We start from the raw sequence: 22,830 nt of genomic DNA, 5'->3' as shown, positions 1-22,830 counted from the left end.
AAAGCATCATGGATAAAGAACAAGAGAAAAAAGTAATAGAGGACAAGATAAAATGAAGTTATCAAACTTTGGAAGATGGGAAGTGGATGGAGAACAGTAACCAACGGAGTGGAGGCATCAGAAACCTATGCACCTGCATAGAGATGCCACTGAGAAGCAAGACTGGCTGTGCAGGGACCAGAGAAGGCCAGGGAACCAGGGGAGGGGTTGAAGACGCCTATTAAGGATCATGTAGAGACTTCAAAGTCCCAGTCAGCCAGATGCTGGCCCTTGCCAACCCTTGCAGGAGACCTGGTGTTTAATTTAATTGCTGGAGCACTTGACCCAGGGAAGCTTCAGAGGTGGGGACACTAGGGACACAGGGCAGGGTGAGGCACCAGCCTGAAACTGGGCATCATGAATGAGAGAGTCCAGCAGAAGCTGGGGAGTCCCTGCTCAGGAGAGGCTGAATGCACCAGAGGAGCATCTGACAGCTCTGCCACCTAGGATCCCAGTACCTGGCTGGGCACCCTGTCAGCCTGCAGTTGGAAGATAATGACAGCCCTGGCCCCATGGAGAGTGCTTCCCATCATCTTTTCCTTAGTGCCTCGTTAGGATCAGACAGCTATGGATCACCAACAGTTTGGGGAAAACCTCCATGCACGGGAAAGAAGGAACTTGAGGAAGGACTTAATAGGGAAGAGAATGGTAACATCCTCAGTGAGATACAAAAAAGTATTTGTATCCATGAAAAACAGGATACCATAAAAATGATAACATAAAGGAACAGAATAAGAATGTTCTTGGAAATTAAAAAAAAAATAGAAAAAAGACAACTTCAAAAGAAGTCTCAGATTTTAAGATCATCTCAAGGAAATATTCTAGAAGCAAAACAAATAGAGGCAGAAGGAGAGAAAAGACGGGATAATTTGAGGATTAATCCTGGAGGTCCAATATAGGATGAAGGAATTCCAGAAGGAGAACATACTGTAGGGACGGAATGAACAACGAATACAAGACAGTCTCTTGGCACTAAGGACATTAACCTCTGGATCGAAAGGGACCCCAAATGCCTTGGACAATGACTAAAAAAAGACCCCACACCAAAGGTTATTGTCAAGTGTCAGAACCCTTGGGACAGAGACTCTGGAAACTCTCCAGGTTGCTATAAAAGCTTGGGAATTCAAGGAGCACAGCAAGAGCTGGAAGACAAGTGACTTCAAAAGGCTCATCTAAAATGGTTTTTCAACCTCGAATTCTGTACCCAACTAAAATGATCGTGTGGGAGCAGAACAAAGTTGTCAGGAATGCAAGGGTCTTAATCATCTTACCTGGGCTTGAACTCCCTTTCTCTGGCCAAAATGAAGAAATAAGCCCAGAATGAAGAAAGAGGTGCTTGAAAATGGTACCCAACACATGAAAGAGTGACAAGAGGAGTCGCCAGGATGGAAGGAAAGGTGTAGCTGTGCCTCTGGCCCCGAGAGCTGCCTGTCCAGGCTGGAGCTGGAAGCTCCATGCCCACCAGGGGTGGTCTTCAGGGAAAAAAACAGAACGGATGCGGTATCTGATACACTTAACCTGTGTTGTAGAAAACACTATAGAGAAGCTGTGGGAGAATAAGGGGGAAGTTAGCAAATGATAAAGGAGGACATCGTTACTGCTACAGAAACAGACTGTAGAGTAAATAAGGCCAGTACTTGGCCCAGCAAAGAACAGTATTTATGTAGTGGCACTAATGTAAACACTGAATGCTGTTTTTACCAAAACTTGAGTTTGTGAAAGGACAGGGGAAGGGGTGGTAAAGTGTTGATCTTCCAGAGTAAAAAATAAGCAGTAAACTTGAGCAGTCAAGAAAGAAAGAGCATTTGTGGGTTGACAGCTGTCTCTGGGGAGTGGGCCAGGCTGTGTGGCGAGGGGCAGGGAATCTTCTATAGAAGACTGTAGTCTTTTTTAAAAATTTTATTGAAGTGTAGTTGATTTACAGTGTTGTGTTAATTTTTGCTGTACAGCAAAGTGACTCAGTAATACATATATATATTCTTTTTCATATTCTTTTCCATTATGGTTTATCACAGGATATTGAATATGGTTCCATGTGTTATACAGTAGGACCTTGTTGTTTATCCATTCTATAGTCTTTTAGAATTGTTTGACTCTAAGCTATGGGCATGCCCTTTGAGAAATTAAAAATAATTAAAAACATAGCCCTGGTGATTGTCCCCTCCCTTCCCCTCAGTGAGCATGTGCCCCAGAGTGTGAGAGACTGGAGGTAGACACACCAGCCAGTGCTTGCAGCCTCATGGGCCTTGCACAGAGCTTGCACGGGCTGTCTGCCTGCCTAAACAAAATTCGTGTGTTCAGTGTGCATGTTTTTCACAGCACTAGGCCCCTGCGCACAAGTGCGATGCTTTATGTGGTCCTCACCACTGTGGCACAGGTGGTACTGGCCACATGCGGTATTTGGCTCTCACCCTGTTCCAAGGGCCTGGCCCTGCCTGCTGTGCAGCCGCTGTCCTACATGTTTAGGGGAAAAGGAGGTCTGTTTATGGACTTTCTGGCTCTGAAGCTCACCTGGGATGCTAGCTATTAATCAAGTTTTTGTTTTCTCCTTGGCTTCCAGGCATTGAAGTCGATATTGACGTGGAACATGGAGGAAAGAGAAGCCGCCTGACACCCACCTCCCCAGGCAGCTCCACCCCAGAGGAGAAGTGTAGCTCTCAGACAAGCAGCTGCTGTTCCAACCCCAGCAAGCCAGACGGGGACGTGGAGGGCATGGCACAGTCTCTGGTGGAGCAAGTGAACAAGATCGCCCTGGAGTCAGGGGGTCAGCCTGAGGCAAGCACCCTCCCACGCCATCCCCAGGTTGTGGCCGCCCAGAGCTTATCCCAGCACCCCAGGCACAGCCCTTCCCTGGCACTCACACAGCCAGAGGGACCCATTTCTGTTGCAGAGTGTCGGTGGCATTTAAGTTGTTCTGTGAACCCTCCACTAGAACTTTGTAAAGCAAAAGCCTCTTTCCAGTCCTCCATGCCCTGACTCTCCCAGGCTGTGGTCAGGTGGCCTGTTGTCCTTGTGCTCATGGGGGGTTTTGTTCCAGGAACAGATGGAGTCTGATAACTGTTCAGGAGGAGATGATGACTGGACTCATTTGTCTTCAAAAGAGGTGGACCCATCTACAGGTGAACTCCAGTCTTTACAGATGCCTGAATCTGAAGGGCCAAGCTCTCTGGACCCTTCCCAGGAAGGACCCACAGGGCTGAAGGAAGCTGCATTGTACCCACATTTGCCACCAGGCAAGAGATTTCAAGTATTTTGTATTTCTATCTTTTCCGTTCAGAGCATCCTATCACTTGCTTTTAGCAACACAGAAAGACATCATGTTCTGTACTGCATGGCTTGTCTGTTGACGTAAGAGAAAATTGGGAGTTGGTTTTGTCCTCTGTGTCTATACTGAGCCTTAGTAAGCTCAGCTTTCTAAAACTTAACATCCAGACCCAGAATTACGAAGGCAGATGTGATGTGGTGGTGGCGCTCGCTTTGGCCCTACTAAAAGTGGACTCGGGGTCCATCTTCACTGTTTCCTCATGGAAAGTGCTGACCTTGGAGCAGGGGTCCTAGCCAAGGCTCCGGTAGGAGCCAGGCAGGAAGCCACCGTGTAAAGTAGGTGGCGTGGAAGCAGTAGGATCGGGTGGAGAGTGTGCCAGCCTGGAGAACTCACACTGAATAAAAGAGGCCACTCACACCCTGCTCTGGTTCATCACTGTCACATGGCAATGACTTTTAAAACAGTATTCAAGTGGAAATCCATTCTATGGGCCAAATTTAGCCCTTGGGCTACCAGTATTTATCTTCTCTGCCTTAAAGCAGGGAGTGGCAAACTATGCCCTATGGGCCAAGAATGATTTTTTCATTTTTATAATGGTTGGAAAAAAGTCAAGATGGGAAAATTAGATGAAATTCAAATTTGTGTTCATAAATGTAAGTTTTACTGGAACACAGCCATGATCATTTGTTTACATTTTGTTTGGCTGCTTTTATGCTTGTAACAGCAGAGTTGAGTAGTTGTGACAGGGACAAATAGCCTGCAAAGCAGCTTAAAATATTTATTCTCTGACCTTGTATAGAAAAAGGTTGCCAGTTCCTGCCTTGGAGGGTCCCTGTGAGGGTTAAGACCTTGTAAAAGGGCCAGGCCCTGCAGGCCCTGGGTACTTGCTGGCTGGACAGGATGCTGCCACATAACAGGTCACATTTGGGGCCCAGTGACTCTTCCTTATGGCTGTCATTACTCTCTCTGGCAGAAGCTGACCCCCGGCTGATTGAGTCCCTCTCCCAGATGCTATCCATGGGGTTCTCTGATGAAGGCGGCTGGCTCACCAGGCTCCTACAGACCAAGGATTATGACATCGGGGCTGCCCTAGACACCATCCAGTATTCAAAACACCCACCACCGTTGTGACAAAGTCTGCTCACCCATTCTGTGTCCCCTTTCTTCTCTCATAGTTGTGTTAAGCTAGTATAGAACCCCAGTGCCTCTGTAAGGGCCAGTTTCTCTGCATTCTTCTTCCAGAATCTGGGGGGTGGGGACGCACAAAGCCATTTAGGGCAGTAGAACAAGTGACACGAGGGGGTAATTCCAACCAGCTTCCTGTGGGCGCCTGCCTCCTTGCAGCTGGGGGTGCCTGGCTCCTTGCAGCCGGGGGTGCCCCCCCGGGGCAGAGTGAGAGACTCCTTGCTGGGGAGGACGCGGAGGCCACACTGCATCATATTCCCACTCTCTCTCTGCAGGATTACACCAGCAGTCCAGAATAGACCTTGCCTAATGGCCTTCTGCTTTTTTGCTTTTTTTAAAATGACTATAGTACCCTGACATGTAACTGATTTTCTGCTAGAAATCTGATATACTCCGAATTTGGCTAGAGTATAGCCAACATTCTGTTGGGGCGGATGAGGCTGTGCTGTAGTGATTACTAGAGGGTAGGACAGCTCAGGACTTTGGCTAAACATCTGGGAATAAAGAAGGGCTGACAGGGGAACTGATGTTGTTCACTGAGTACTGCCTGTTTCACAACTACTGTAATTCTCTCATTTCCCAATGTGTCAACTGCTTTTAAAGTAAGAAAATCGCTTTGTAGCCATTCTGTTATATTTGTAAACAATCTTAATTAAATGGTATAAGCACTTTAATCAGAGATGGTGAGATGAGAGATGATCTGTTTGATAGTCATGTTTATTGTTGGTTCTTGGTAGTTCCCATAAGTCATCCTTAGTCCTACTATTTAAAAGCAACTTGGGGAGCCCTGTTTCCAGTGGCACAGAGATCAAGTGGAGAAGGGCTCACTTAACAAATATGTCTACATTAGTAACACATTAGTTTCAATTCACAGATGGTCATCAAAGTCCTCTCCGGTTTTAAAGAGGTCACACAGCCGCAGGAGTGAAGGCGGCTCCTGCATCCCTTTGACCAAGGCCCCACCCTCTGCCCAAGGGCCTGTGCCCCCTGACTGCTCGGGGCTTTTTCCGCAGAGCCTCTTGGGCCCAGGCGTGGGAGTGTGTGTAGCCTGAGGAAGCTGGAGGGCACCAAGGGTCCTGCAGAGGCCTTCCCTTGGGGTCTGGGTCCTGGGGGTCCCCTGCTCAGTCCGTGCTGCTCGAGCTGGCCTGGGGCCTCTTTGCAGGGGGGTCAGGGGCTCCGTGTCCAAATGTGAGCTGTTTCCAAGTGGCGGAAGAAATTGTTCCCACTTAGGAGACACGGTCCTGACCTGCTGGGCAGGACACGGTGGTTCCCCCCGAGGAACGACGAGCTCCCTGGTGTCCCAGTCCTCACGACTGCTTCCTTCTTTGACCTTCCCTGTCAGGCCAGTGTGGTCCTGAGGTGGAAACACAAGATGATGGCCATGTTCTCCATTCAGAAGAATGCCCAGCAGGCTCAAGGGACAAGGAGAGGAGGTCCTGTGCCTGTACTAGTCCTTGACTGTACCTCTGGGTGCTGACACTTTCTGCTCTGTGCTGTCTACTATTCTGTAGCCTGGCAGGCTAGGGACATGCCTTGATTTTGAGGTTTAGCAAAGCACAGCAAATAAATGCCCTCTCCGTCACTCCAAATCCTCTGCCAAATTCCATGACCAGGCTTCCCAAAAAAGGAAGATGTTCTCCTGTAATCAGGGTATGTCATGGGGACCTTAGCATCAGGTGAGGGAGTGCCTGAGGGGTGCAAGCAGGAAGGGCCCTAGAGACCACCTGGAAAGACCATGTGCTTATTGCCAGGCAGCTGGGAAGGTCTCTCTAGAACCATGTTCAGGGTTTTGAAGCTGTACAAGTGGCTGCACAGAATACCCCAGGGGACATGACAGTGACAGAGGCCTGGCTTCTCCCTTCTACCTCAGAAAACGAGGATGCATTGAAAATTGGGTTTCACTCCTAGAAAAATGGTACAGATGAACCGGTTTGCAGGGCAGAAATAGAGACACAGATGTAGAGAACAAATGTGTAGACACCAAGGGGGGAAAGTGGCGGGGGGTGGGGTGGTGGTGTGATGAATTGGGCGATTGGGATTGACATTTATACACTGATGTGTATAAAATGGATGACTAATAAGAACCTGATGTATAAAAAAATTCTAAAGTTAAAAAAAAAAAAAAATTGGATTTCACTGCCTACAAAGGAATTTGCAAGCAATGACAGGAGGGACCCTGCATCACCACCCCCAGGCAGTATGGAAGAGGCTCTGTGGGCAGTTGTTAGTGATTCGAGACTGCCAGCTCTGCCACTGATTTGCTGTGACCTCAACTGAACCTTCACCAGCCTTAGTTCTTCACCTTCAAAACAAAACAGGCTTGTGGTAAGAATTAGTGCATAAAAAATGTTTAGCCCTGGGACTGGTACATCAGTAACTGTCACACTCATTATAATTTAGAGATTCAGGGCCACATCCTTACCTGGGGGTCACATAGCTAGTTAGTAGCAACACCAGGGTTTGATCACTGCCTCTTGGCTTTGGACGGGCACTCTCCACTACTGTCTGAAGCCGGCCAGGACGACCCTGGCCTATGTTGGGGCATGGCAGTGACAAATGCTTGGCAGAGTTCCTCTGCCTGGGTGCCTGTGGCATAAAGCAAAACCTGCATTCTGCGGCCTGGAAGGTCTAGGTTTGAAGCATCAGGAACAAGAGCAGGTCCTAGGTGAAGAGAGTGCCTCAAATGCACAAGAACCCACCTGGATAAATGAAGGTGACAGTTCCTCAGAAACCCAGGGCAGGTCCCAAGCTGAACAGTCTGACAAAGACCCGGTACTCCATGCAGAATGAAGGGAACGGTCCTGATGCAGAAAAGCCCTACTGATCAACCTTGATTGCCTCCAAGGCATCAAGCTGCCCTTCTGACCCCGAGTTAACATCAGTGACAGGAGGAGCGTGGCAGGGAAACAGTGCAGGCCAGAGAAAGGAGTTGGCTTAAGACACAGAAAACAAGACACCCATGCGGGAAGTTGGGCTTTTAGGGGATGTAAGTCTGATACTTTAATTGTCCACAAAACAATTTAAAAATCCTGCGTCTGCTCAATGGCCACTGGGACACTGTCCTCAATCACTGACCTTCAGGGACTTCAAGGTGACCTCACAGTTTCTGGAGTCCTGGATATTAGGGCTGCATGGAGGCTGGACTGTGCTCTGGCTCCATTTCCTGGCAGAGGAAAAGTGCTGTCAAGAATCCAGTCTTGTAATTACAATGGAAAAGAATCTCAAAAAGAGATATATATAAATAAACGGAATCACTTTGCTGTACACCTGAAATTAACACAACATTGTAAATCAACTATATTTCAATAAAAATTAAAAAAAAAAACCCAGTTCTACCATTGAGCAGTGACCCTTAGTCTGACTTGGTGGTCACCTGGTCTGACACCTAGCACAGGTAGGGACCTTGCCATCCCTTATAGCTTCCCAACTGGCTGCTCAGCTTCTGTCCCACTGCCAACAACAGGTTGTCTAATGACATCTAAGGCAGTCAATTTCTCTGCTCTATAGCTTGTAGTTGCTAGAAAGTTCTTATTCTGAACTGGAATCTACCTCCCAATAGCATCTGCCCTGGAAGAGCCATCCTAATCTAGATGAGGCAGTCTCTCAGAAAACTCACTGAGGGACTTCCCTGGTGGTCCAGTGGTAAAGAATCCGCCTTCCAATGCAGGGGACACAGGAATTAGGACCCCATGTGCCATGGGGCAAGTAGGCCCGCACGCCACAAGTACTGAGCTCACACGCTGCAAACTACAGAGCCCACGCACTCTGGAACCCACACGCCACAACTACAGAGACCACACACCCTGGAGCCTGTGCGCCACAACTACAGAGAGAAAACCTGCATGCTGCAAATAAAGAAGAGAAAACCCACATGCCACAACTAGAGAGAAGCCCGTGCACCACAATGAAGGGCCTGGGTGCCACAATGAAAGATCCTGCATGCCTCAGTGAAGATCCCGAGTGCTGCATCCAAGACCAGATGCAGCCAAAAATAAATAAATAAATCTTCAAAAAAAAAAAAAAGAAAGCTCACTGAAATGCAGATTAAGACTGGAGAAGAGACCCATGAAAGTCAGGTCTTTCCTGCTCTCAGCTAAAGGTTCCCAGGCCTGTCGGCTTCTCTGGCCCCACTTCACTTTCTCAACCTTGCCCTTAAGCTCTTCCCTGAGGTCAGTGCAGTCTAGATGTTCAGAATTCAGTGAGCATCATAAAAGGCACCCCCACTGGAATCCTGCCTAGCCCTCACCTCTGCACTGGCTGCACCTGGTACCTGGCCACGCCAGAGGGCCTGCGGTGATGGCGCCTGCTGGCTCACATCCGTCAGGCTTCCTGCTGACCACAGGAAGCTGCTCGTCAGTACCCCCAACCATAGGTCAGCAAGGTGGGCATGGGTGAGGGCTGGATTAGCTACTAGCTTGGCACCTTTTTCTAGGCAGGCCTGTACTGAAGGGAGGGTCTGGCTTCTCTCTCTTGGATGAGGGCTGTCTGTTGAAACACATTCCTCCTTCTTCCAGCTGCAGTTCTTTGGAGTCCCTTTCCAGATACTTCAGCCAGCGGTTCTTTGAGGGCTGGAGTTTTTCCTACAGGATTGGGAAGTAAGTTTATTCTCAGAGTTGGAAAGCAGACACCTTTACTGAAAATCTCCAGTGCAACTGTGAGGCCTAAGGGCCTCAGGACCCATGTCTACACTGTCACCAGCAAAGGAATTTGATTGGAAGGTAATGGGAGACAGATATCTTGACTGGAGCACACTGGCACACACTTTGGGAAAGCTGCAGGTCACAAGAACTTTACCAAGAACTTTGCAAATGTCCACACTCCCTGGCCCAGTAGTTCCAAATGAAGACAAAGGCATAAAGATGTTCAAAGTGTTACAAATAATAGCAAATATTTATAGTAGCAAAAGTTTGCGAACATCCTAAATGCCCAATAAGAAGGGAATAAATATTGTCATATCCACTATATTCTGTAGGTACTTTTTAGAAATGAAAAGAATTGAAAGCTATATAGCAACATAGAAGATATGATGTAAGTGAAAATTCCAGGATGCAAACAAGTGTTTCTTACAGAAGGAATGATGAAAGATTAAGTCTGTAAGTAAAGAAACTGGAAGTATAGACCCAAATGCGCAAGAGCTGATGTGTTAGTGTGCTTACCAGCATCTCCCCTATTTATTGATGTAATAAAAATATGAAGAGCACCTGGAAAGCGGGCGTTGCCAGTGTGATTCTGTGAGCAGAGGTGGGGCTCTGCCAGGGAGCCTGTCAGTTGTTCCCACTCCCCCCCGTCCCTGGCAGGACACAGTGTTCCGTGTACCCATGGCATCTTGGATGTACCAATGGCGTCACCTACTCAGTCACTCAAGCTCTTACATGCAACTGCCCATCCAAACACTGTTTGAGTACCTACTTTAACCAGGCCCTGGGAATGAACAACTGGATGTGAGCCCTGCTGTGGGGCTCAGTCTGGAGAAAGGGAACATGGAAACCCAGGCACTTTACAACAGCATGCCTTCCCTACCACAAGTGCACTGAGAGTGCTGTGGGACAAGGGGAGAAGCACAGGAGGTGAAGTTCAAGCTAAGTTCAGAAGAATTCACCAAGCGGCCAGAAGAAAAAGCTCTTTTCACAGTATTGTAATTATTTTACACTGCTGTCTCCACACATATGAAAGGGATAGGTTTATTCATTTTTGAGTTCCCTGTAGCTTTAAGCCAAGTGCTCATCATTCGGTAACATCAACAAGCGTTTGCTGAAGAAATGAGGAATGAATGAATAAATGGAACCCCCCTCTGTGACAGAGCTGGCTCAGGCATCTGGGCCGAGATGGTGCTGCTGGCTTACCTGCAGGCTTGCAGGCACAGCCTGCCGAGGACATGCATCTTCCTCCTCATCGGCATTTATGGATTCTTCCAGAGACCTTAGGGAAAGATTGTACAGTTGTCTTTTGTAAAATGACCAGGAAGATGAAGGACAATGAAGATGGGAACGGCAAGATGCACGAACTTGATGTGGATATCAAAGCCTGTTTAGGGGAACTTAGAACTTATCTCTGTTGTTTTGATGTGATTTGTAATCTTCCAGCAGTTCAGAAGGCAGAGGGACCATCTGTTACTTGGAGCAAGAGGAAAAGTGACACAGGGCAGAAGTGGCACTCTTAACCCAGAGGACCAGAGTTTGCATCATGGCTTTGCCAATGACTGGCTGTCACTGACTGTGATTCTGGGTATATCACTGTATCCCAGTTTCCTTATTTACAAATGGGGATAATATTGCAAGGGTCACTGTGAAGATAAATAAGACAATACGTGTGCATGTGCCCTGCTCAGTGCCTGAACACAGAGACTAATGTCAGCTGAACTCTGACAGCACAGAGTCCCTCCCATTAGCAATGGAGATGTCCCCATTGCATAGGGTCATATGAGTGTCTTTACAGTTGTATTATATCTCAAACACTACAAGAGAAGGCATTTTACTGAGCTTGATGTGTCATAGTGACTTCATCCAGCCTCCCAGGGACAGCAGGGCTGTTTTACCACATAAAGCAGACTGAGGAGCTGGAACCTTTGCAGCCTCGAGTAGGGCTGGATGGCCAGTGAAAACATTCATAGTGCAAGGACTGAAGGTTAGCACCAAAGCCACATCCACCCATGTCAGACAGGGTTGTTACATCACATGATCAGATTGGAGCTCTCTCTAGAGAACTACAATGAGAACCCCAACTCTACCAAATGTGGGCACCTCTACTTCAGTTTCTTCATCTGTAAACAGAAGCCAATTATCCTCACAGGGTGATGAGGAAGATGAAATAAGATCACGCATATGAACTGCCTACCGTGCCACATGGTCGATACTCCAATGTCCAGCTGAGCAGTGTCCTACCAGCTACTAGCCAGAACTCTGCTCACCGTACTATGATTCAGGAACTCAACTCCATCAACTCCAGAACATCTCTCAGCAATATGAAGGTTAATGGTCTGTCTTCTCACTTCTAATGTTACCCCTGAGAAGCTGGGTGTCTACTGTTCTTGTGTAGGTGATCTCTCTTCTCTCCAGCTACTTTTCAACTCTTCCCTTTGTCTTTCATGTTCTGCAATTTCATTATGTTGTTGTGTCTAAGGGCAGATTTTTTTTGTCTTTTAAAATTAACTTATTGAGGTATAATTTATAATTAATATACACTAAAATGTAACAATTTAAGTGTACAATTAGATGAGTTTGGTAAATTTTATCTTTGAATTACTCCCATCAAGATATAGAAAAAAAATTTATTGAGATATAATTAGCAAGATATAGAAAATTGTCATCACCCCAAGGTTCCCTTATATGCCTTTGTAGGTGATTCCCCCTCCCCAGAATACCACTCATCCCTATAGTATGTGGTCTTTTGTGTCTGATTTCTTTCACTTAGCAATGTTTTTGAGGTTTGCCCATGTTGTTTTTGTTGCTGAGTAGTATTCTATTGTACGGAAATACCACTATTTGTTTATTCACTTGCCTTTTCTTTCATCCTTCATTGAATCTATTTATTTTATTTATTTTTGGCTGTGTTGGGTCTCAGTTGTGGCACGTGGGCTTCTCTCTAGTTGTGGTGTGTGTGTTTTCTCTTCTCTAGCTGTGGCGCGCAGGTTCAAGGGCATGTAGGCTCTGTAGTTTGCAGCACACAGGCTCTCTAGTTGAGGCGTGTGAGCTCAGTAGTTGTGGTGCACAGGCTCAGCTGTCCCACGGCATGTGGGATCTTAGTTCCCTGACCAGGGATCAAACCCATGTCCCCTGCATAAGGCGGATTCTTTACCACTGGACCACCAGGGAAGTTCCTTCATTTGCCTTCTGATGTTATCTATATATCTAGTCTTTCACCAAAATCACACTATAATCTTGATTGCTATAGTGTTATAGTGAATCTTGAAATCAGGCTGTAGAAGTCCTCCAGTTTTGTTCTTTATCAGCATTGTTTTGGCAATTGCATTTCTATATAAATTTTAGGATCAGTTTGTCAATTTCTTAAAAAAAAAACCCAAAACTGCTGGAATTTTGATTGGAACCTAATGGCAGACTCTACAGATCAATTTAGGATGAACTGACATCTTAACAATATTGAGTTTTCCAATCCATGAACGTGTCATATTTCTTCATTTAGATCTTCTTTAATTTCTCTCAGCAATGTTTTATAGTTTTTACTGAAAATTTCTTGCATATTTTTGGGTTATGTTTATCCCTATGTATTTTATTTCATTTTATTATTTTTTTATTTTTTATTTCTTTTGCGGTATGCAGGCCTCTCACTGTTGTGGCCTCTCCCATTGTGGAGCACAGGCTCCGGACGCGCAGGCTCAGCAGCCATGGCTCACAGGCCCAGCCGCTCCGCGGCATGTGGGATCTTCCCGGACCGGGGCACGAACCTGTGTCCCCTGCATTGGCAGGCAGACTCTCAACCACTGTGCCACCAGGGAAGCCCCTTTATTTTTTGATGGTATTATAAATGGTATTTGATTTTTAAAATTATTTTCCAACTGTTCACTGCATTTATATAAAAATAAAATTTAGTTTTGTATGTTGACCATGTATCCTTGTGATCTTACTAAATTAACTTATTAGTTCTAGTAGCTTTTGTATAGATAGGCTCATTAGGATTTCCTACATACACAATGTTTTCATCTAGACTGTGTTTCCTTAATCTAAGAATGTAAGCCCTTTGATTCTGGAAAATGTTCTGTTCATTTCCCTGCAAATATTGCCTTTGTCCCCTTCTCTTTATTATCTCCTGCTGGAACTCTTCTCTGTATCCTTCATGTCTCTGAACTTATATTTTCCACCTTTTTGTCTTTCTGTGCTGCACTGTGATTAATTTCTTCAGATTGGTCTTCCATTTCACTAATTCTCTCTTCAGTTGCACTTGATCTGTTTAATGGTCCACTAAACTTTTAATTTCAATGACTATACTTTTCATTTCTACAAACTTTTTGTTTTTTTTAAAAAACTGGTTATTTTTAAAAGTCTCTTGCTCCTCATATTAGCAACCCCCCTCTTTTAATTTCATTAAATATATTAAACATGAAATATTATGTATTCTGAACTCTTTTTGGGTCTGACTTTTCTGTCATTTCTGCTGTCTTTTGCTCATGGTGACATACTTCCTTAAGTTAAATGATTTTTAACTTTGGGTATATGCTCCTTGGAACTTTATATGTGGGAATTCTTTGATACCTGGGTTGAAGATGTACTGCTCCAAAAAGGAGCTGCATTTACCTCTGTTCCTGGGACAATTTAAAAATAAGCTCTCAGCTTGAGACTTTTCACACAGCACGTGTAAAAGGCTTAAAGGCCATGTGACAGATTCCTTGTGCTTATAAAATCCTGGAGCAGTATTTCCCTTCTTCAGTCAGTGCCAAGGTCAACACAGGCTGGGTCCCTGCTATGGAGGGGGTGCATTTCTAGTTCATTTGAATGCTGAGGGTGTAGTCCTTTGGGGACTCAGCTTTATGTGGTGGTCTCCTATGGACCTTCCCACAGTGAACAGACCCTCGGCTTTGTCTTTGTCTCCTGCTTCCCTCCCAGATGCATGGAAGCTGAAGGGCAACAGGTTTCAATTGCCTCAGCAGCCCAGCTGCTTATTCTCTGGATTTTGGCTTTTGCTTCATTTTTGGCCTCTGATGGTTACTTACCTTCTTGTCATCTCTTCAGTGCACTTAAAATATTGTGGCTGGGGGCTTCCCTGGTGGCGCAGTGGCTGAGAGTCCGCCTGCCGATGCAGGGGACACGGGTTCGTGCCCCGGTCCGGGAGGATCCCACATGCCACGGAGCGGTTGGGCCCGTGAGTCATGGCCGCTGAGCATGCACGTCCGGAGCCTGTGCTCCGCAACGGGAGAGGCCACAGCAGTGAGAGGCCTGCGTACCGCAAAAAAAAAACACCAAAAAACAAAAAACGGTGGCTGGCATTTTAAATTAATTTCAGTGGGAAGATTGTTCAATATCTAATTGCCATATTGTAAGACATGGAACTCTAAGGAATTTCTCCGTCATAGACTTCCACCATCCAATCAAGATAAAAACAGGGCAAGATAACCATGCCTCCCTCAAATTACTATACCTGAGTGACATCTCTGAAATCTGTCCCTGCAGCAGATTTAATTTTTGGACATGGTGTCTACAGTCAGCACCAGAGCCCTCACCGTAAGCCTGAGAAACAAACAAACAAACAAAAATATCAAGTTTAAAAAGTGTTGATAGAATGCTGAGAAATAGATCCATTAGAGCTGCAACCCAGGGAGGATAAAACTGTACTTCGCAAGGCCCAAAGCACCATGCAGGAACCCAAACAATGATTGCTGTTTCTGCAGTGATTTACAAACTAACAGTCTCAGGGACTAATAGTTTCAGTCTATCTGGCTGCCCACCATCACCCTGAACTTTATATATCAAAGCTAAACTCAACCCAAAATCCCACACAAATTGGTTAATGAACATAAGAAATTCAGAAGAGAAGTAACGCAAATTGCCAATAAACATATGAAATGATACACCTCACTCATTCATAATCAAAATAATATAAAATAGATGAGATACATTTTTTCACTTAGCAGTCACTCATTTGTTCAATAAATATTTATTAAGCACCTATTATGTGCCAGGCCCTGAACTAGGTAAGGACAACACAATACAGGAATGGACAAACACTACTGTCATTATGGAGCTCACACTGTAGTGAGAATAGACAGATAATAAGCACATAAGTCACCTATATGTCCATCAGATGGTGAGAAGTGCTTCTGAGGAAAGTAAGGCAATGAAGCGGGGTGGGGCAGAGTGTGGACACAGTAGACAATTTTATATGTGTGTTCAAGAAGTCAAGGAGTGGATCACTGAGAGGGTGACATCTGAGCACAAAAGAGGAAGATAGGCAGAAACAAGCCATGTAGATACATAGGGGAAGAACATTCAGCAGAAGCAATGAAACGGAAAGGAGTGCAAAGACCCTGAGCCTGGCATTTTGGAGGAACGGTGAGGAGGCCAAGTGGCTGGAGCTGAATGGTCTAGGGGGAAGATGGTAGGAGATGAGGTTTGAGAGTGTAGGCCCCGTTACAGGCAGAGTCAGCCTTATAGGCATGAGATCTGCTCTGCTGTCTCCATCTTGAAATTCTTAATAATCATTGAACTTGTATTGTGTAAGTAAAGTCTGATGAGATAATGAAGCATGTTTGTGAGTCGTGGACACCAAATGTGTCCACTGTTTCTCGTCACTGCTTTTACATACAGCATGCCTGATGACTGAGGAGCACAGAATTGCAGTGAACTCACAAGGTGTGGGAGTTCAGTGAGACTCCAAGTTCAGATGGTGTGTACAAGTCTTTTTTTTTTCCCCAAAAAGAGAACATATATTACTTATTTTTTTCCTCATTAGAACTTTCTTTACAGCAACACAAAGTAAAGTACAACAAAAGTACGTGGGGGGCAACCTCAGCCTGATAGGCCAGGCTTTCCACTGGAATCAGAACTTGCTTCAGTTGCAGAAAGGAGGCAAGGGTATTCTAAAAAACATGAACAACCAAGGAAACGTGTCATATCTTTTCTTACTCCTGTTACCTCCCTGGAATAGCCTATGCTGAAAATAATAACACAGAAAAAAAAGTGAAAGATAGGGCAATCTTTCCCAGTTCCTTTTCCTCTCAGTACTTCCTTACTCATCAGTGAGCTAAAGGTTGAGAGTATGGGTAGAATGTGCGTGTATCAAGCAGTGAAGTAAAAATAGTTAATTTTGTGCAACATCTCCACTGTTCTGGTAGGAATGAAATATGTAGGCATGTATGAGCTACAAAATACAAATTGTGCAATTTTGATGATTCTACGTATACACCAAATGCTCTTATATTATTCTGCATATGTTCCACATATGTACTAAATGCTCTTTGCATTTATAACTGGTGTTGCACAATATAAATGGTGTTGCACAATTTTAAATGTTAGTTTTTCTTGACACAGGAAGATATTAAATAGTAAATTTTAAAACTAGTAAATAAAAGACATCAGGAAAAGTCAGGAGACCATGAAAGAAAGGAAAAGCTTAATATTCTAGTACCTTTAATAGCATTTTTTTCCCTGCTTTTGAAAAGGGGTCCCCTGCCCCAACCTGGCCCTGTCTGTAGGAGCATGAATGTTGCTCTAACCTGGGAGGTCTGACATGATCTTGCATATGTTTCAGTAGGACCCTGCAGCTGTGGTGCTAAGACTGTATGGCAGAAGCAGGTGACCAGTCAGGAGGTTGCAGCAAATACTGAGGCAACTCAGACCACTGTGGTAGCAAGTGGGCACAGTCTGGGTATATCCTGAAGGTAGGGCTGACAAAATTTGCTGATGGGTCAGATGAAGAGTGTAAAAGAAAAAGAGAAGTCAGGGATGAGTTCAAGGTTTTTAGTCCAAACAACTAGAAAGAGGGACTTGGCACTTAAGAGTTGGGGATGACTGTGGGAAGAGCAGGTTGGTGAGGGTAAGGTGAGGGCTTCGTTTTGGGATACAGGTTTGGGATGCCTCTTAGATATCCAGGAGAGCGGTAAGTGGTTGGAAGCATACACAAGTTCAGGGGCAGGTCTGGGGTCTGAGATGGACATTTGAGAATTGTCAGATTGTCTCATCTCAGATGACCAAGGGAATGAGTGTAGCTAGACAAGAGGTCCAAAAACTGAGTGCCAGAGCACTCTAAGGTTTAGAAGATGAGGAGATGGGAAAAAACTAGCAAAGAGGATTGAAACACAGCCAGGAAGATAGGAGGAAAACCAGGAGCAGGATGACTAGAAGTACAAGTGAAGACAATGCTTCAAGGAGGAGGAAGTGACAAACTCTGACAAATGCCACCAATAAGTCAAGTCACTTGAGGATTAAGAACCAACCATTATTTTTAGCAACACAGAGACCACTGCTGACTTTGACATGAGCAATTTTAGTGGACTGGTGGGGAGTGAAATTCCGTCTGGGGAAAGTTCAAGTGAGAATGGGAGGAAAGGAACTGGAGAGGGGAAAGGCAAAGTTTAAAAAGACTGATAACTGACTTATGGTTGCCAAGAGGGAGTGGGCTGGGGGAGGGATGGATTGGGAGTTTGGGATTAGCGATGCAAACTATTATATATAGAATGGATAAACAACAAGGCCTTACTGTATAGCATAGGGAACTACATTCAATATTCTGTGATAAACCATAATGGAAAAAAATATGAAAAAGGATGTGTATGTGTGTGTGTGTGTATGTATATATACACACACACACACACACACACACATATGTAAATAAAAAACTGAATCACTTTGCTGCGCAACAGAAATTAGCACAACATTGTAACTCAACTATACATCCACACAATAAATTGAAAAACAAAATTCTAAAATGACTGACAACTTATGTCTGGCATAACTGGTAGGGTGCATGCTCTCCTGCATAGCAGAGACTGCTGCCTGAATACTGAAATGCATTCTCCCCTCATCTGGGAGCAGACTAGACTACATTTTCCAGCCTTCCTTGCAGTCAGGTGTGGCCATGAGACTAGGTTCTTCCCAGTGGAATGTAAGCCACTTCCAGATCCTTCCTGGGTAGCTCCTCCCTGATCTTGCTCCTTTGCGGGGCAAGAGGCAGTGGGAGACAAGCCTCAGGGAATAACAGAACCTCAAGATTACAGGTGCCTCGGTCCCCGGATGACCATACCGAGGACAGCTGTCCTGCTGATCTCAATCTCTCCCAGGAGTGTTACAAGAGCAAGAGAAACAACTTCTATTGCGTTAAGCCACCACAATTTTGGTGTCTGTTCATTACTGTGGCCTAGCCAGTCATAAGCCATATACCACTGCACAAGCATGGGGGTGCTGAGAGGAAGGCAAAGCTTCCTCAGGAATTCAGAAATACATGCTGACATCTAAAACAAGCAGAAGTCACTAGCTATGAGCCAGCCCCTGCCTTCTGAGACCCAATCTCAAGGTAGGCCTCAGCAGCTACACTTACTGACAGATGACCAAATTGTCCCCACTCCCACCCATCCCAACTGACTGGACCAGTGGTGGACATCTGAATCAACCAGGTCAATCAGACTGTTTCTCCCAGGAGTTTATAATTGGGACTCAGCTATTCCAGTTGGTTTGAAATGAGATTCTGTGGTCTGTGAGTGGAGTATGTTACTTTGAACTGGGAACAGAGAGGAAGGGAAGGAGAGGAGATAGGGAGAGAGGGAGGAAGGTATAGGGAGAAACTGGGTGAAGGGAGGAGAAGGGAGGGAAAAGATGATGCTTGTGTTGTTGGCAGCTTTTCAGTTCTTGGGGTTGGTTCTTCAAGGGGTCAAGAATGAAGCTCCTTCCTTGGATCCCCCCAAGATACCCCATTACCTTGCCAGTACATTTTAAATTTTACTGCAGTGTTTTTTTCCTATTATTTGTAACTAGAAGAACCTTGGTCAAAAGAATTCCTCTGATTTAACTTCTAGGAATTTGTCCTAAGGAAATAATTGGTCAAGTGAAGAAAGAGGTATTTTTAAGAAGCTTCATTGCAGAGTTGTTCATAACAATGAAAACTAAAATCAACCTAAATGCCCATCAGTGTGGGGTTTGTCACTTAACTCATTCAACAAACATTACTTGAGCAAGCAATGACTATGTGACAGGCACTGTGCTAGGTGCCAAGAGTACATCAGCAAAACATACAAAAAAGGGTATATAAGTGTCCATCAACAGATGAGTGGATAAAGAAGATATGGCGTGTATGTATGTGTGTGTGTGTGTATAGACACACACACACACACACATATATAATGGAATATTAGCCATAAAAAATAATGAAATATTGCCATTTGCAACAACAAGGATGGACCCAGAGTGTATCGTATTAAGTGAAGCAAGTCAGACAAAGACAAATATTATATGATATCACTTATATGTTGAATCTAAAAAAATAATACAGGTGAATTTATTTACAAAACAGAAACACACAGACATAGAAAATAAACTTATGGTTACCAAAAGGGGAAGAGGGAGAGAGGAATAAATTAGGAGTATGGAAAAAAAAAAAAAAAAAAATTAGGAGTATGGGATTAACAGATACACACTATATAAAATAGATTAACAACAAGGATTTACTGTATAGCACAGGGAACTACATTCCATTTCTTATAATAAACTATAATGGAAAATAAGAAAAAAAATATGTATAACTGAATCACTTTGCTATACACCTGATACTAACATAATATTGTAAATCAACTATACTTCAATTTTTTAAAAAAGGGTATATAAGTAAAATAGGCAAACCCTCTCTTCCCATGGAATTTACAGTCTCAGATGGACAATACTCACATAAACATACTTGCCTATATTTCTGATCAGGGTAATGAGATTAACTAGGGGAAGCCCCAACAATGAGCACAAAGGCCCTAAGAGGGAAGCAGATTTGGATTGTTTCAAGGTCAGAAGGAAAAGCCCCTATGGCTGAAAGAGGAGAATGATGAGATGAGGCTGGAGAGGTGGCATCAAGGGCTGGAGCAGGTGAACAAGGGGCTCAATGAGGACCCTGTGATAGAGATCAAGTGGGTCGCTAAGTATGGACTTGAAAAGAACTGTGATGCTGGGTGAAAAAACTGGGCTAATAAGAGCATTTACAACATGCTCCCCTCAGTCCACATGCTCTTTCATCTCCTGACTACCTTCACAACCTGCCTGGCCCCTCTCATACCCCTGCATCTACCAACAGCTGTCTGCCCGTCCCCAGTTAGGTCTGATTACTCAGTTATCTTCTTACAGACCCCTGTACTTTCCTCTCATTTTGCTCAGTCTAGTTTTAAATTACATGTGTGTGTTTTAGTTTCTCATCCTGTTCCACAACAGCAGATCGGTGAAGGCAATTAACAACATGGTCTTACCTTCCATTGTGTCCCATGCCTGCATGCAGAAGTTACTCAGTAAATACTTACTGACTGAATAAAAAAAGGAAGGTAACTTTCCAGGCACTGCTCCATTCATTTCGCTTCCTGAAGGAAGATGATCTTAGGGAGCAGGAGCGCTATATCCAATGAACTTGAGCCAATAATGGAACACTGGGTTCCGTGAGAAATATGTTTCCGCAGGGCTGGGTCCCACCTGCTTCCTGGTATGGGTATTAGACACTTTGCTGCTTGGGACTCACCCGCAAAAATGACTGCTTCTCTCCACAAGCTTTGCATGTCCATTTGAGACTCTTTTTCACCTACAATGAAATTTCAGAATTATAGCTAAAGTAATTATTTGAAACAGGTGGAACTAGATCAGAAATAATAAAGAGATCAGTGGAAAAGAATAAAGAGTCCAGAAACAAACCAACACATGTATGAAAATTTAGTATATTATAAAGGTGAAGAAAGAAGAGACTATTTAATAAGTGGTTCTGGAAAACTGGCTATCCATATGAAACAAAATCAAATTAGATCTCTACTATATGTGATTCTCAAAAAAAAATTCCATGATATTTCAACTCTTGATAAATCTGACTAGATGGATTCTCTCTTAACATAATAAAATGCCTTATATCTAGCTCTAAAGCTGCAGAATCACCACCAGCATTCCCATGAAAGTCAAGAACAAGTCAAGGATCTGCACTATTATTTACCACTTTTTTCTGGATGTACTAACTGATGGAATTGGAAAAGAGGACATAGCAAGAGGTATGAAAATGGAAAGGAAAAAAACCTATCCTTATTTATGGATGATATGATTTCTTTCTTTAAAACTCAAGATAACTAAATGAAAAACTACTAAAACCAGTAAGACAATCTAATATAGGGGCTAGGTAGAAAATTAATATATCTTCAAAAATTAATATAGCTTATAAGCAAATATCTACTTAGAAGAGATAATTAAAGAAATAAATCCATTTGTAAAGGCAACAAAGAAAATGTTATCAAGGGGCACCAAAACTGTTTTAAGAGACGGAATGAAATGCCATGCTTAACATCACAAAGATGTCTCGGTTGATTCATAAAAATTAACATGATTAATATGATCCTAATACAAAAACCATCAGGGCTTTTGGGGAAGTACCTAAAAGGATTCTAAGGAGGACAAGCAGCATCTATTACAAATTTAAGTGGGTATATCCTAAGATTCTACTTCTCAGCATCTACCTTCAAACACCATAAAAATACTGTGTATCTTCTACAGGTACATAGGCAAGTAAGAAATGCATTAAAAAATAATAAAAGCTCTGGAAGGACACACAGTAACTGGCTAGCTCTGGGGAATGAAGATACAGAATTCAGAAGCTGTTGAAATTAAATGAGATGTGTGAAACTGCCTGATACACAGCCGACTTGGAATTAAACTGTTAACCCTCTTTTCCCACTTGGCTTCAAATCACTTTTCAGAGTTGAAAGTGACCATGAGAACACGAACTACATTATATATATAATAATTTAAAAGTGGAAATGATTCCCATTTATTCTCAACTCCTAGAACCAAAAAAATGAAGTAAAAAGTTTCTAAGCCCCTAAAATGACCCTTACAAAGTCACAGCGAACTTACAGGTGCATACCCAGCCTCTTACTGGCTTTTAAACATATATTTTGTATGTTTGTACATACATTTTGTATGCAATTTGATGCTACCCTTCTTCAGGGCACAGCAGATTAGCAGGGGACTACCAGAAGCGGATACAATGACAACCTTGACGGCATCAAGCAGGGAGACGGAACGTGATTCAGGAAAGAACAGGTTAAGTGACATCCCCTATTTTACGTTTTGAGTCAGGGAAGCATTACGTTTTAGAAACTTCGATTATCCTGTTTAAAGGTGCGAGATTATTTACACTCTGAATAGGCGTCGAGGCCCTCACTACGGTCAGAGCCAAAGAGTGCCAGCAGGGGTGCCCAGTCGTGCCTCAGCTTTTAAAACTATCATTTCCCTTGTATTTAAATGAAGAAGGAGCCATTTTGGGGGCTAGGCTCTGCATAAAGGAGGCTATCCTCTACCCTCAACCTGGTGTGCCCGACCACCGGCCAGATAGAATTCACGAGGCCGCCTCGGCAGAAACCATTGGCTGGTTTCTGCGAATCTTACAACCACCAAGCAAAAAACGAAAAAAGCCCAGAACAACGTTATCGAGAAGCGACATCAATAAAACCTAGTTCTCAGGACAGACATCGTCATTTGTCCGGGACCCAGATACACCCCGCAACCGCACGAGACCTCGCCCAGCCTGGGGGAGGAGGTCTGGACCCCCCAGCGACCCCACCTCGTCCTGCCCGCCATCCCCGTGCTCTGAGGAGGAGGAGGCCCCACCTGGTGCGCCTGGAAGAGGCGGCAACAGGAGCACCGCAACACCCTAACCCGCTGCGGAGGCGCCAT

The 22,830-nt window shown here is 44.3% G+C and overlaps 2 protein-coding genes across 2 annotated transcripts in view; one reads left to right on the top strand and one right to left on the bottom strand.

Moving 5' to 3' along the window:
- The window catches only part of SQSTM1 (sequestosome 1), a 12,393-nt gene extending 7,227 nt beyond the window's left edge, over positions 1-5,166 (top strand). Inside the window, exons 6-8 of the mRNA XM_065873140.1 lie at positions 2,600-2,814; positions 3,077-3,272; positions 4,278-5,166. Of these exons, the coding sequence (XP_065729212.1) occupies positions 2,600-2,814; positions 3,077-3,272; positions 4,278-4,435 (569 nt within the window). The 3' untranslated portion in view covers positions 4,436-5,166. The remainder of the gene's footprint in view (positions 1-2,599; positions 2,815-3,076; positions 3,273-4,277) is intronic.
- Positions 5,112-22,830, bottom strand: MRNIP (MRN complex interacting protein). The gene is made up of 8 exons (XM_065873141.1): positions 22,765-22,830; positions 20,639-20,698; positions 14,579-14,667; positions 10,333-10,408; positions 8,912-9,069; positions 7,565-7,652; positions 7,189-7,290; positions 5,112-5,843 (listed from the first exon to the last, which is right to left on the bottom strand). The coding sequence occupies exons 1-8, from the start codon at positions 22,828-22,830 to the stop codon at positions 5,358-5,360; spliced, it is 1,125 nt and encodes a 374-aa protein (XP_065729213.1). The 3' UTR covers positions 5,112-5,357.

This window comes from Phocoena phocoena, chromosome 3 (assembly GCF_963924675.1).
Source record: "Phocoena phocoena chromosome 3, mPhoPho1.1, whole genome shotgun sequence".
NCBI lineage: Eukaryota > Metazoa > Chordata > Mammalia > Artiodactyla > Phocoenidae > Phocoena > Phocoena phocoena.
The sequence above is the reverse complement of the archived record's forward strand: the minus strand, read 5'-3'. Positions and strand labels throughout refer to the sequence as shown.

Bases quoted from the DNA above. Each gene is read 5' to 3' on its own strand.
- MRNIP (XM_065873141.1), bottom strand. From the start codon at position 22,830: ATGGCGCCTCCGCAGCGGGTTAGGGTGTTGCGGTGCTCCTGTTGCCGC. The intron at 10,409-14,578 runs GTATAGTAATTT...TCTTTCCCTAAG, and splicing joins ATTTCAGAGATGTCACTCAG to GTCTCTGGAAGAATCCATAA. The intron at 5,844-7,188 runs GTGGGTTCTTGT...TTTCCACCTCAG, and splicing joins TGTCACCTTCATTTATCCAG to GACCACACTGGCCTGACAGG.